Source organism: Sinocyclocheilus grahami, unplaced genomic scaffold (genome assembly GCF_001515645.1).
Source record: "Sinocyclocheilus grahami isolate Dianchi unplaced genomic scaffold, SAMN03320097.WGS_v1.1 scaffold25.1, whole genome shotgun sequence".
Taxonomy (NCBI): domain Eukaryota; kingdom Metazoa; phylum Chordata; class Actinopteri; order Cypriniformes; family Cyprinidae; genus Sinocyclocheilus; species Sinocyclocheilus grahami.
Genome location: NW_015505204.1, coordinates 241,678 through 256,258, shown reverse-complemented (window position 1 = coordinate 256,258; position 14,581 = coordinate 241,678). Strand labels below are relative to the sequence as shown.

Here is a 14,581-nt window from a genome sequence, read left to right as displayed (position 1 = left end):
ATCAGATTCACCTCATGCCATTGCCATCTCATCTGTCAGACATTTAAGTTTCAGTTTCAACCCATCAAACGCATAGCGTGCATCAAATTACATATAACAGCGATGTAGTGTATTGATTTTGCTTTCGCCAACCTAGGGAGGCAAAATAGTGTAGTGATGGGTCATGTCGATGACATTATGATTCTTGGATCACATGTCACTGAAGGTGCGGTTATGAGTACATCAGATAAGAAAGATTGGTGGGATATCTAACTTGTAGAACCTCTTACTGTATTATCAACACAAGGAAGACACAAGTGTAAAAATTTTTATTTTATTAACAAAAGATAGACAAGAGTAATAAACAGCTACTAAATGAATACCACGAATGAAAAAGGAATAAAGTGCATAAGATGCATAAAATGTGGATGATTAATTTGGGTGCTGCTATGGCAGAGTTATGTTATCTTATGAAAAGATAAACTAATAAAGAGACTAATTGGGTGAATATCCTTATTATGTATAAAACAAGTAAATTAATCATTTGTTATCAACTGACATCAGCTATATAACATCTCATGTAAATTAGAAAATCATATACTGATAATATAAAAACAGTGCCAAGGTCTCTGGAAGAGATTTGGATAAGTGATATTTACGTTCTTTGTGGTCAAGTGAGCAGTCTGGAGGTGGTGACTTCTTTTATTGGTTGTGCTGGTAGCAATGCAGTGGGGAAAGGAGCAGGAATCTGTTTCAACAGCCTTGAACACAAAGCACTGTAGGATGCTAATCTCCTGGAGCACTAAAGGGTTAACAATCTGGAATGCAGACATGGGCCTGGAGTAGGAGCAGAAGGTCCTTAGTCTGGAACACGCAGATGTGAAGTACCTTGAAGTGAAGGTGTGCTCGCCGGAGCTTAACCTTGTTGCAAATTTCTGTATGTCTTCTGCCTCTCTGGGCACAACAATCCGCTTTGTCTCGTTGGACAAAGACTCTGAACGTAGAGTATCTCTTTCCTCGCAGGCTGGAGGCTGGAGACTCAGAACTTGGTATCTGTTATTGTCTCTTCCCTCATGGGCCGCAGGCTCAGAATGTTAGTGATCTGTTAGTGTCTCACTGGACATGCCGCAAGCTCAGAACGGTTGTGTCTGTTGCTGCCTTCTCTGTAACAGACCGGAGACTCAGAACATGTGTGCATCTGCTACTGTCTCCTACCACACAGGCCAGAGGCTCAGAACTTGTGTCTGTTTGTGACGAGGGGGGGCAGTGGAGTAATTGATAATGAGCGACACCTGCACCACTCACCGGTCTCGAGTCCCACGGAGGAGCTCCGGAAGTATAAAAGGGAGGAGTGACGACAGTGTCGGACGAGAGAGGACCAGGCCTGGACTTTATTTTGTGTTTTGGTTTTGTTTGTGCGCAACAGTCGTCCGTGAGGGGCTGTCGCGCTGGTTTGTGTTTATTTTATTATTAAAGTATTTGAACGTTCGCCGGTTCCCGCCTCCTTCTTCCTGATCAGTGAACTACGTTACACTGTTATTGTCTGTTATTGGCTGCCCGAGGCGGTGGTGCTGGAACGATGGAAGACGAGGTGGGACGGAGACCCAGGAGCTCGCTGCCGCGCTCCTGGGTCGAGGAGGGGTGGCTGCCGTCCGTGAGGGAGCGGAGGAGTCTGCCCGTTCCCCAGGAGGCCGGAGCCTGCTGCCATCCGCCATGATTGGGGAGGAGCAGGGAACTGGGGACTCGCTGCCGGCTGCCCTCAATAGGAGGAGCCATCGCTGTCCGCCAGGAGGCGGAGGAGCGGTGGGCCGTCCACCAACGATGTCCTGTACCATCGCATGGCACCGCGAGTGAGAGACTCTCAGTCGGTTGAGGACCAAGCGGCAGTAATATATAATATATATATTTTTTTCCTTTTCCTGTGGAGTAATTGATAATGAGCGACACCTGCACCACTCACCGGTCTCGAGTCCCACGGAGGAGCTCCGGAAGTATAAAAGGGAGGAGTGACGACAGTGTCGGACGAGAGAGGACCAGGCCTGGACTTTATTTTGTGTTTTGGTTTTGTTTGTGCGCAACAGTCGTCCGTGAGGGGCTGTCGCGCTGGTTTGTGTTTATTTTATTATTAAAGTATTTGAACGTTCGCCGGTTCCCGCCTCCTTCTTCCTGATGTACGAACTACGTTACACTGTTATTGTCTCTTCCTTTACAGAACTGAGACTCAGAACAAGGAGTGTCTGTTGGAAGGGTACCTTTATCACTTTCTGATGAGGAGGAGATTACAGTTTGGCGCTTCTCCATTTCCATGCTGTGATTGGCTTTTTTCATCTGAGTGGAGGGGATAAATATACCCAGGATATTGGCTGTAGGACTTGACGCTGTAAGGAGTGGGGCACTAGCAGTTGCAGTAAGGTGGCCTTGCCGCCAGGGTGTCTGCCACTAACAGTAAAGCAGACTGTCACGGAGAGTAAGGGTAGCCCACTGGGAGTAATAGGCTTTCACTTCTGGGCCAAGAGTCGTGATCTCCTGCCACTCTGGCTGCTCACCTGCTACCAGCCACTTGCGTAGTCTCTTTAGGGCGGGATCTGCTTCCTGTTGACGCTGTAACTCATGAGATTCCAGGGGGTCGCAGGCCCCATCCCCAGGTGGATGCTGCACACTGGAGGTGGACGAGGAGATACCCCCTGACAATGTAAAGCACTTTGAGTGCCTAGAAAAGCACTATATAAATGTAATGAATTAATTAATTATTAACCTGTAATCACCAGTGCAAAATAAAACAGCAATTTTACAACAATTATAAAGTGTCTGTGTGCTACAATATTAAAAATAACTCAATAAAATGATGCAACTGGCTGAAACCAGCATTTAGGTTAAAAGTCATTTGTGACCCTGGACCACAAAACCAGTCTTAAGTAGCACATGTATATTTGTAGCAATAGCCAAAAATGCATTGTATGGGTCAAAATGATAGATTTTTCTTTTATGCAAAAAATCATTAGGATATTAAATAAAGATCATGTTCCATGAAGATATTTAGTACATTTCCTACTGTAAATATATCAACTTAATTTTTGATAAGTAATATGCATTGTTAAGAACTTCATTTGGACAACTTTAAAGGCGATTTTCTCAATATTTAGATTTGCACCCTCAGATTCCAGATTTTCAAATTGTTGTATCTTGGCCAAATATTATCCTATCCTAACAAACCATACATCAATGGAAAGCTTATTTATTTTGAAAGATTGACACTTATGACTGGCTTTGTGGTCCAGGGTCACATTTTAACATTAAGTCGTTATTATAACTAAAATGTTGCCCTTATTGATTTAAATGTGTGTGATGTCAGGACTGGCGTGTAAGAAAACATGATGCCCCAGATGACTGCATATCAAATAGCCAGCACTGTACATTTGTCAGCAAAGAAGACAAAGAGTCAAGAGTTTGGAATGACTTGAGAGTAACAAAAATTTAATTTTAATACCCAACAATTCATTACAAAATCCTCTCAGCATAACACTGAAGCCAAAGTGTTGCTGACCTTGAAAAATTAAAATGTTCTTGCTTAGGTTATGGGTGATCACTCTTATAAGCTCATCATGGATAAAAACAACATTGGATAATGTGGGGAACATTACAACATAGATTTTATTAAATCTATCATCCTACGCAATAGGCTTTACAGTATCAAGCAGGTTACATCGAAAGCCTCCACCACATTGAAGTGTAGATATCTTTTCAGTCATCTAATTTTTATCTCTTTACGCTGTCATAGGAATGTACCTGAGCCCTCATAACTTAAGATACGTCAAGATGAGATGATATACTCCAGAATGCTGCTTTACCAGATATATAACTCTCATGTAAAAGGATCTTAATGGAGTTTTTTTTTTTTTTGATAAAGAATATATTGAGAATGAATTGTTATTTCTAAATGAATGATTAGTCACATTGCATGTGCCTTACACGAGTTTCACAATTTGAGTTGAATTACTGAAATAAATGAACTTTTCCACATCATTCTAATTTATTGAGATGCACCTGTAAGCTGGATGGTAACAAACAACTTACACTGAAAATGATTTATCCTTTAGAGAAATAACATAAAGAGAGAAAGATGGACATTTTGTGGCTTTTGGGAACACATTAGTAAAGGAGATTAGAGTAAACCAATGAGCTCAGATACATTTACACTTGTTTACGATTTGAACCTGGTAATGTTGGCGCACACAATCAGGTGTTCGGGTACATTTCACATTTGTAATTTAGAAGCGGGGTTAGCACAGCTTTTACGCGGTGTTTCGAAAGCCTGCTCCAGAGCAGGATGCTTTTGTGGTGTTTAATCCAGATTGTGGTGTTTACTTGTACAGTGTGAATCGATGCAGTGTTAGAATGTTACGACTAGATTCTTAGAAACCGACAGCCAAAGGCATGAATCATATTCAGGTGCTGTGGACTGTCACGGAAGCACAGACATTTCTGCGGCTGAATGGAAAATATCAAATAGTGACAGAAAATGTGAATTGGTGAGAAGAAGAGACTAATAAAGAGTTTTATCATAGCTTTATAGTTCACTAAGAAATCCAAGTCAATGATAAAAAAACAAGCCCAAAACTAGCACAATTGTGTTTTTTCCATGGTTTTCCCTTCCATCATGGGTCCCCTCTGTCGAAAACGCGTTCCTTTGAAGCTGGGAGATCGCTTTAATCCACAAACTAAAAAACTAACTATTTTGACGGCAACACTGAACCCAGGATTCTCAAAATTTGTATTGCCCTTCCAATTCTATAATCTAAATGTTTTTTTTTAGCAGTCATTCACTGATTCTCTAGGCCTTGATAGTGATCTAGTGTGTTGACATACAACAAGACCTTTGACCATGTGCTACACCTGGGTTTATTTAGTTTTAGTTTTCATTTTGACGGCAACACTGAACCCAGGATTCTCAAAATTTGTATTGCCCTTCCAATTCTATAATCTAAATGGTTTTTTTAGCAGTCATTCACTGATTCTCTAGGCCTTGATAGTGATCTAGTGTGTTGACATACAACAAGACCTTTGACCATGTGCTACACCTGGGTTTATTTAGTTTTAGTTTTCAGATTAATGGAAATGTTATGATTTAAATTCTTGATAATTCAATCCAGGACAAGAAGTGCCACATTTTTACTTTAAACGACATAAAAAATGTTGATGTTCAGGTTCTAGAGCACAAGGGTTCATACCCACCTGTTCCTTGGAAAGCAAAGCGTCCTCTCCCCTCCCCCATCCTGGGCAGGTATTTAAAGATTTTTTGAATCTGCCAAGCATTTGTGTCTGTGTTTTTTTTCCCACTTCCATGCTCAAGACCATAACCAGGACAGCACAATGTCTTACCCCTCTTCCAGAACCATCAGTGTATATGGAGGAGCTGGTGGTCGAGGTACCCGGATCTCCTCGTCCCCCTCACCAAGGGGCTTCAACCTAGCTGATGGTTTAGACCCGTCCGCTGACGAGAAGACCACCATGCAGAATTTGAATAACCGCCTGGCCTCCTACCTAGAGAAGGTGCACTCCCTGGAGAAGGCCAACGCTGAGCTGGAGCAGAAGATCAGAGAGTGGTATGAAAGTCGCCCTGATGTCACATTCGACCACACCATATTCCTGGACACCATCAAGGACCTGAGGAACAAGGTAAGTTCAGAGTGGAGTGGGGAGTGCAGACAGGTCTTCGGACAGAGAGAGAGGTATTTGAAACATGATATACAGGCATGATATTAGTGTACTTCTCTGTACTGTGAAGCTAAATACAGTTTTCGATAATTAAAATGACGCAAAACTAAAATATAAAAATTTGTTTGTTTTTTTTTAATGAAAAATTCTAACTTAAAAAATAGTTGACACTTTGCCTAGTCAACTGACTGAAATAAGTTTAAGTTCAAGTTCTGAAACTAAAGCTGAATAGAAATGACTAAAACCTAAATTAAAATGTAAACTGAAAATATAAAAATAAGAATCTAAATATTAATAAATACTATAATAGTATATAAATAATACTAAAGTAACACTGACAACAGAAAACTAATTGGCTTGTGGCATTTTTATTAGTTTTAGCTCTTAGTTTATGCTGTGTCTGCGGTGGCATCTAGACAAATATATGTTAAGAAACAGACTGAACAAGTTTTGTTGCCCGAGTTGGCTTTTGTTCCACATTCTGTGGCTGCACTGAATTCCACAGACACCAACAACCAGCTCTAAAAATAAATGACTCCAGGTGCCAGAGTGTTTATTGTGCAATAGACTAATCCATGTTTTCCCTCTCATTTGGAATTCAGTGTTCTGAGGGTGTATTTTCTGCAGTCTACTAAAAAATCTGACATCACTGGCACCTGCTGTTTGTGTACCATCTGTATAATACATTTTTTTTACTGGCAGATTCAGCTGGCTTCCCAAGACATTGCCACATTAATCCTGTCTGCGGACAATGCCAAACTGGCTGCTGATGACTTCAAGCTAAAGTGAGAAACTGAATATATATATCTTGCCATTGATTTAATTGGTCATTAATAGAAAATTAATTCTGTGAACCATCGCCTCAGGTATGAGAATGAGCTGGCCATGCGTAGGGCCATTGAAGCCGACATCTACAATCTGCGGAAACTTCTGGATGAGTTTAGCTTGAGGCGGTCGGACCTGGAGGTGCAAATTGAGGCTCTGAACGAGGAGCTCATCATACTGAGGAGAAACCACGAGGAGGTACGATATATGACACATATTTCCCATCTTTGCCTCACTGAGCAGTCTTCAGTGTGGTTGTATGCCTGTTCTGTCTCTTTGTAAATCACTCATTTAATTGAATTAAAATGCACAGAACTCAGCTGATTGGTGTTTAGTTCAGCAGTGTATTATTATATATTCTAAAAGAGCCAATTCTAGCTGGTAAACAGCAGTAATATCACCATGACAGGATTTCTATTTAGGGCATAGCCCATGAGACTGGTCATTCAGATATTCCACCCACAAACTGAATCCTGTTTTACACAAAGCTGCTATGTAAGCACAAGTAACTTGGAAACATTTACACTGCACTGTATACAGTAAATAGCACCATAGTGATGTGGTAAGGAGATGTGATTAAAACTCAGAGCTGTTCAAATTTCTGATATTTCTTTCAGTTAACTTGCAAGCATACTGCTTTCTGATTAGCCTTCTAGCTTGGCACATACACATTACACTACTTCACTACCATTATTTATCCTTATTTCTACCACTGCTACAAGTGGATGGCTATTTTGCATGTCTACAATTAGGCGATGCGTTTTTGAACTGCTACCTCTTGTGATCCAAGGAGGATTCTGCAGGGAGATACAATAAGCAACTTTTATTGAAAATGTACTCAAGAAACCTTTCTTATTATCACAAGTGAAAATGGTTGCGCTACTAAATAAAGTGCAAAAAACATGATACAGTGTCTTTTTTCAGAACTCTCTGATAAACGGAAAGCTTGAAGAACAGCATTTATTTATAATAGAAATACTTTTGTAACATTATAAAAATGTTTTACTGCATTTTTGATAAATGTAACGCATCCTTTCTGAAAAAAGTCATCAGAAAATCATAGTGAAAATAAATCACAGTGATCCCAAACTTTTGAACAGTAGTGTATGTTTTCTGTAGATTAGTTAAAAATTAGTTAAAATCTTTTATTTTGATATTTATTGCTTGAAAACGATTGAAAGACAAATTCTGAAAACGATAGGTTACTGTAGCTGCCCATTATCGGCCATTTCAGAGATAACCGTTCCCACACCACAAAAACACAGGGTCATTAAAAGTGTTCCTTCCTTCCTTCCTTCCTTCAATTTTTCCTTTTTCCACTTGTTCTTCTGCTGCCTGCTCTGCTAGGGATTTTCCCTTCCGTTACAGCATTTTAAACTAAACAGTAATATCACTGGACCTCTGGGTCTATGAAAGGTCATCATTCATGCATAACCACTCTTAAGCACACACTAAAGAAGACTTTTAGAAAATTTCCAATTGATAAAATTGTTTTAAAATAGACAGAAATCCACAAGGGAAAACCAAATTTTCTCCTGAAAGACTAGGCTCATCCCACCACTCCTTCTTTTTATTCCTCTTAAATCTACAAATAGATGATTAATACCACGTCAGCATCATAATACTATCCATCTCTTCCTCTATGCCAGATCACACGGTTTCTGATATGTGTTTTCACAGGAGATGTCTCTGGCTAGAGCTGAGGCTGGAGGTCAGGTGAACGTTTGTGTGGATGCAGCGCCCTCTATGAACCTGATGCAGGCCATGACGGAGATCAGACAACACTATGAGACTATGACTGAGAAAAACCGTAAAGAGTTGGAGTCCTGGTATGAGACCAAGGTGAAGTTAAAACCACAAATGCATTTGTACTTGAGTGAATTTATTACATTTAAGTATTATTTTTGTTAAGTACTTTGAAACTGCATACCTGCACTTTTACTCAACTATAATTACAAATAAATAATCACATTTTTGATGCAACTTCATTTCTAACTTTAAAATGCAAAGTACATATATGGCAGGTTATCGTGACTTTAAATTAATTCTTTTAAATTTTAAATTATAACATTTAATCTTTTAACTACGTAAGAACAACTTAATGTGGAAAGCTTTTTTTCCTCATGTTTTGGCGATAATTTGTCTTTCCACTAAGTAAACCTTTGACACAATAACTACTGTTTTACTTAAGTATAAGGCCTTACACATCTGAAAATGACTGATTTGATGCATTTGAGTTTTCTGTTTTAATCACATAGACTTAGTCGCTCATCTGTGATTAACAGGGTAAAATATTGTTTTATAGTGGGATGCATGTGATGTTATTGCTGTTTTTGATTTTGTTTACTGCAGACTGCCGCAGTGCAACAGGAGGTGGTCACACAAAATGAAGATCTTCAGAACAGCAGAACAGAGCTGAAGGAGTTGACAAACACCTTACAGAGACTACAGATTGAACTGCAGACCCATCAGAGCTTGGTAAACCTGCACACCCTTGCAATAACACATTTATTTTTATTGCAAAACTCGCTTTTCTGTACTCTTAGCTCCTCATAGAGTTGTAGGTTAAAGGGAAGAAGCAATGCATTATAATTTCCAAGTCTGTGGCAACATGTCTTGGCAGAACATGTGTTGTGCCAGGCTGTTTTCTGTCAATGGGCTTCAGCCTCACCCCCCTCTACTTCACAACCAGTGCTCTGCCAACTTTAAGACTTTAAAAGCAGTCATGGGAAATGTGCTGTAATTTCCTATGTTTACACATGTAGAAGAACAAGAGATAGACTGTTTAAACAGGAGATAGTGTCTCATCAGTGTGGATTATTAGCACTGTTAACATGTAATTCTGCCCTAATGCACCAAATAACATTAAACAACCACAGTGTGTGAGTGCACAGTAAAATAAATATAATTAAATAATTATTGTAGGTAAATAATTTATAAAATTGGAGATTTTTTGTAATATTAATATACTAATGCCTATCCACAACAGAGGTCAGCCTTTGATGGTGAACTGGAGGAAACACAGGCTCATTACGGGGACCAGTTGGCTGGGCTTCAGGCCACTGTCACCAGCCTAGAGGACCAGCTTAGTCAATTTCATGCTAACATTGCCAACAACAAACGAGAGTACGAAACACTGCTGGATGTCAAGACCAGACTGGAGTGTGAGATCGCAGAGTACAGGAGACTGCTGGATGGAAATGAGAGGTGATGTTCATAAAAATAATAGCTCAAATTGATTGTATTTGAATTTGATATTAGAAAGTGTAAATCTTACGGTTCTTAAATGCTTTACTAACATCGACTCTCTTTCCCTCTGTTTTTACAGGGAGGCCCACAGTAAGTGACTGTTTTACAATAAAATATATATTTTGTATATTAAATATCACTCTGAAGCATCGTAGTGCATTGCTAATTAACTGTCTCCCATTGTCTGTTTTTAGAAGTTTTCACCAAAACGATCACTGTGGTGGAAACCATCGTGGATGGGAAGATTGTGGAGAGCAGCGAGAGTGTGGATGTTGATGAGCAAAATGACTAATCTGCTCAAAAACACACATCACATGTTTTAATAATTCCTTCTGTTCAAGTCCTCTGTATTGCACACTTACACAGTTGATGAAGCAATTGAAAGTTTGGTAGATTATGAACATGATTATCTGAATGTGAAATTTTTTTTTCTGTGCAATCCTGTCTGATTTCTATCTCTCTGTTTCTTTGTTAAATGACAATCACATATGCCTGATGTACTGCAAGCACAAATCTCAGAATGTATCATCATCCTTTAAGAAACAATGCATTGATACTGACTTAAAACAGTAAACAGATTTATTAAGAGACAAACCACAATAATGTTTTTGTGGCATCACTGATTTTATTCTCAACAACAGTGGATCACAAGGCCTGAAGACTGGTGTGACAGGTGTAGATGGGCAGTGTATTATGAAGTTTTGTGTTTATTTTGTAGTAGTTGACACCACTTCCCCATCAACCGTCTCTTTCACAATGGTCTTCACCTTGACGGTAGTGGTAGAGCTCACTCCTCCTCCTCCACCAGTAGTGGTAATGCTGACAAAAAGAGAAAATGTTGATACATGTTCTTCAGAAATGGCAAAACCCATTCAGAAGCACAAACACACACACACACACACTCGTTCTACAGTATCACTATGTTTCTTCCAACATCTCCTACCTGCTTGCTCCTCCATCCAGCAGTCTCCTGTACTCCGCGATCTCCATCTCCAGCCGGGTCTTGATGTCCAACAGCATTTTGTACTCGTGAGATTGTCTGTCTATGTCGGCTCTGAGCTGAACGATCTGCTCCTCCATACTTGTTACCTGAGCCTGTAGTTGACCCAGCTTCATGGAGTATCGTGCTTCTGTATCCGCAATAGTTCCCTCAAGAGACGCTTTCTATATAATAGATTGGAGGTGCTATTGTTTAGCGTCGACTGGAATAATAAGTATATACTGGGTAAAAAATGGTAGAAGTTCAACCAGCCTGCTGAAAAAACAACTTAATCCAGTCTAAAATGGAATTGTCATTCTTATCAGGTTCCCAACATGGTCAAGATTATCTGGTTTCAGAGGGATTTGAGCACCTACAAGCAGAATACCTGCTTGGAAACCAATTAGACTGGGAGACCAGTTAGACCAATGTAGACCAGCTTATACAAGCTAAAACCTGCTTAGAATGGCTTAAAATGTTTATTTCAGCAGCTGTTATAAAGTTACCATATTGGTATAGATGTATCCTAAAACACTTACTTTACTGAGTTCAGATTGTAACTCTATCTCCAGGCCTTGAAGGGTGCGTCTAAGCTCAGTGATTTCAGTCTTGGACACTTGAAGGGTCTCTGTACTGGCCGCAACCTCCTTAGTCAGTGTCTCTGACTGCAGATAAATAACATTCAGAGTTTAGTTAAGCATCTCCAAAGACCAAAACTTCCAGGATGAATTGTTTTAGTTTTGGCTCGTTCAGATTTATTTGCCGCCTTCTACCTTGGTTTGGAACCAGGACTCTAGGTCACGTCGGTTTTTGGAAGCGACTGCCTCGTACTGCTCACGGATCTCAGTCATCACACGGTTCAGATCCTCCTGAGGAGCTGCGTCCACCTCTACATTCACAGAACCAGTCATCTGAGTGCGCATGGCTGCCAGTTCCTACAAAGACAAGAAGAATTTGAGATTATGTATGACTCTTGAGGCACATTCCCTGAAATTGAATAGTGTTTATCAGCATTACATTTCACTGCCTTGCATTTTCTGGTCAGAGGAACTTGTCTGTTTTGGCAAGATCAAATGATCTTGTTTGCCATGTTGATAACAATCAAACAGTAATATCCTCTCATGATTGAGTTGGACAGGTTTTTACCTCCTCATGGTTCTTCTTGAGGAAGATAAGTTCCTCCTTTAAGCCTTCAATCTGCATCTCCAGGTCAGATCTTGCCAATGTCAACTCATCAAGGAGTCTCTTCAGCCCAGCAATATCTGCTTCCACAGATTGACGCATGGCTAGCTCATTCTCATACCTGAATGAATCAAAACAGAGCAGCTTATTAGCAACTTTTTCCCTAAGTATGAGGTTTCATTCACTGTAGGTTTGGATTTACTTGGACTTGAAGTCGTCAGCAGCCAGTTTTGCATTATCGATGGCCAGGTAGACTCCTCCATTGACACGGGTGGCATCTTGGATCTGTCAGAGATGGGATGATTCAAATAATGATGTTTTTGCAAATGCACAGCTTCCAAATATGCACTATTAAGATAAACATGCATAACAGTACATGGCAGAAATGCATGGCTTTGTTTCATTCTGATGTGCAGAAAACTCAATGAGAACATGACCACACCCTTAATCCTGCAGCTATGAAAACAAATCTTGTGCACGAGATGTTGTGAAGTTTTCTAGTAGCAGTACCTTATCCTGCAGGTCGCTGATTGTGGCCTGGTAGGCAGAGTAATCTCTCGCAGCAGGTGAGGTTTTGTTCTCCAGAAACTGTCTGATCTTAAGCTCGAGATCTGCGTTGGCCTTCTCCAGGGAGCGTACCTTCTCCAGGTAAGATGACAGACGGTCGTTCAGGTTCTGCATGGTTGCTTTTTCATTGATGGTCACGTTGAGGTCCATATTGCCTCCTCCAAAGCCTCCTCCAGAGCCAGCACCAAAGCCAAAGCCTGCTCCACCACCAGCGCCACCACCAAAGCCAAAGCCTGCTCCACCACCGCCGCTGCCACCAGCTGCAAAGGTGCTTGCCGCAGTGGAGATACGGACCCCCTGGCCTCCTGCACCCCCATACACGCTGCCAGTACGCATGGCGCTTATGCGGCCACCGCCTCCACTGCCAATCCCGGATGACCGAGACATGCCTCCTAGAGAAGCACCCCGCATGGAGCTTCCACCGAAGCCCCCTCCAGAAGACATAAAACTACGGCTGCTGAAGGACGTCATTGCTGGGCTGCAGAGCAGAGAGTCTTTTTGCTGGAAGGAGAGGGAATGTGGTGCACAGACGAGGCTGATTTATTTTTATATGTTTGTGGGATGAGGTAAGGGGTGGGTGGAGGTAGAGACGGAGGAGGGGGTGAGGGGAGAAAATGAATTCAAAACTTCACTCTCCGCCCAATACATGCCCAGAGGCAGAGGATCTGGCAGGTGAAATGACATGAATTGTTGGAATGAGCTCTAAATGAGAGCCCATAGCTCAGGGGTATGTGCAAAAGACAAGAAACACCAGAACATATGCACATATTATCTCAAAATATGAATGCATATATAAACTGCAACATTTTTTCACAGGCTGTGATTGTTTTGATATGTAGGACTTGATTTTCCCGTGCATGTCTGCATAGGGTCTCATGTTACTGCCATACGGTCTGTGTTACAGGCTTCATAACATGTGTGCTGACAGGATGACCTGCGCCTGCCAGCGGGGTTTCCTGGACAACGGAGTGCTGGATGTGATAAACACTTATAAACAGCAAGCTAAAAGCACACAGTGAAATTGCGCGTGGAATGCTGCCAGCTTCCCCAGAACAGACCTCCTTTTGTCCTTTCAAACATAAACAGAACAAAAAAATAGCGAGAGAGAGAAACATTTTTCCAAAGTTAACTTTTAAATTGCAAAAGAGTGATCTGGAGACATACTAGCATGGTGTCTCTAGTCTTGCGTAACAGTCTTTTTCTGAGAGCTTAAGCCATGACTCAGATACACCACTCCAGAAGGCTTTACTTTTATCTCAGAAAATTCTCTTATGTGTAAGAAACTTTAAACTGAGAGCTTTGCTTTGCTTTGGAAAGCATGACCATGCAATTCAGCTGGTTCATTTCTATCAGCATGTTATTAAGGCATCATTGAAAAGGCTGTTGCATGAAGATGTACATCAGCGTAATTGCTGGTTTGAACACATTTACGAAGGTTACATTGTAACTTTGTATAGCTGTCATTACACAGTCAAATGAAAACAATGGTGCAAAGATAACTGAACATGAATCTAGTGAAGGCTATATATCAAATGATTCATCAAGTTTAACCGAGCGAATGTGCCTGTGGCTATAAGGTGTAGAATGATGAGAACTTCATGAGATATTGAATGACCTGATTTATTTGATCCATATGTGCTGCTTCCAAGCAAGCTCTTACTTGCTCTATTTTTAATCACAAATTCAGAGAATGTTTTCCTGGATTAAAAGATCACATTGTACCTGCAAGTCCACTAGAATCCTGATTTAAATGACATATTTATTTGAGTGCTTTTGTAAGCATGCCATGCGGGAGTTAATCCATTAATGACTCTAGTCTTAGTGAGCCTTTTACTTTCTCTGTGGGAATTTACTACTGATAAATGAAGCGAACTACAAATGTGCTTAAATAAAATGCAATAAGGGGACATGGTAAAGAAAAAAAATATATGTGAGATGAGAGTAAAAATGTAATTCTAAATTTGCATTGCACTCACATAACTTTTGCTAAATTGTTTTGCGTTTGCTCGAAAAAGTATTTTTATTAAGTTTGCTGACAAAAACATTGCAATATCGTTTTCCCTCCCAACTCATATTATTTCACAG

At 40.5% G+C, this 14,581-nt stretch overlaps 2 protein-coding genes across 2 annotated transcripts; one reads left to right on the top strand and one right to left on the bottom strand.

Annotated features, from left to right (window-relative positions):
• Nucleotides 1-5,340: 5,340 nt before the first annotated feature.
• Nucleotides 5,341-10,060, top strand: LOC107563686 (keratin, type I cytoskeletal 42-like). Its single transcript, XM_016248629.1, has 8 exons — nt 5,341-5,655; nt 6,397-6,479; nt 6,561-6,717; nt 8,200-8,361; nt 8,872-8,997; nt 9,509-9,726; nt 9,848-9,858; nt 9,963-10,060. The coding sequence occupies exons 1-8, from the start codon at nt 5,350-5,352 to the stop codon at nt 10,058-10,060; spliced, it is 1,161 nt and encodes a 386-aa protein (XP_016104115.1). The 5' UTR covers nt 5,341-5,349.
• A 313-nt stretch (nt 10,061-10,373) lies between these two features.
• LOC107563552 (keratin, type I cytoskeletal 50 kDa-like) lies at nt 10,374-13,027 on the bottom strand. Its single transcript, XM_016248453.1, has 7 exons — nt 12,440-13,027; nt 12,132-12,214; nt 11,894-12,050; nt 11,521-11,682; nt 11,287-11,412; nt 10,712-10,932; nt 10,374-10,587 (listed from the first exon to the last, which is right to left on the bottom strand). Exons 1-7 carry the CDS (start codon nt 12,965-12,967, stop codon nt 10,476-10,478), a joined length of 1,389 nt encoding a protein of 462 aa, XP_016103939.1. The 5' UTR covers nt 12,968-13,027; the 3' UTR covers nt 10,374-10,475.
• Between the last annotated feature and the right edge of the window lie 1,554 nt (nt 13,028-14,581).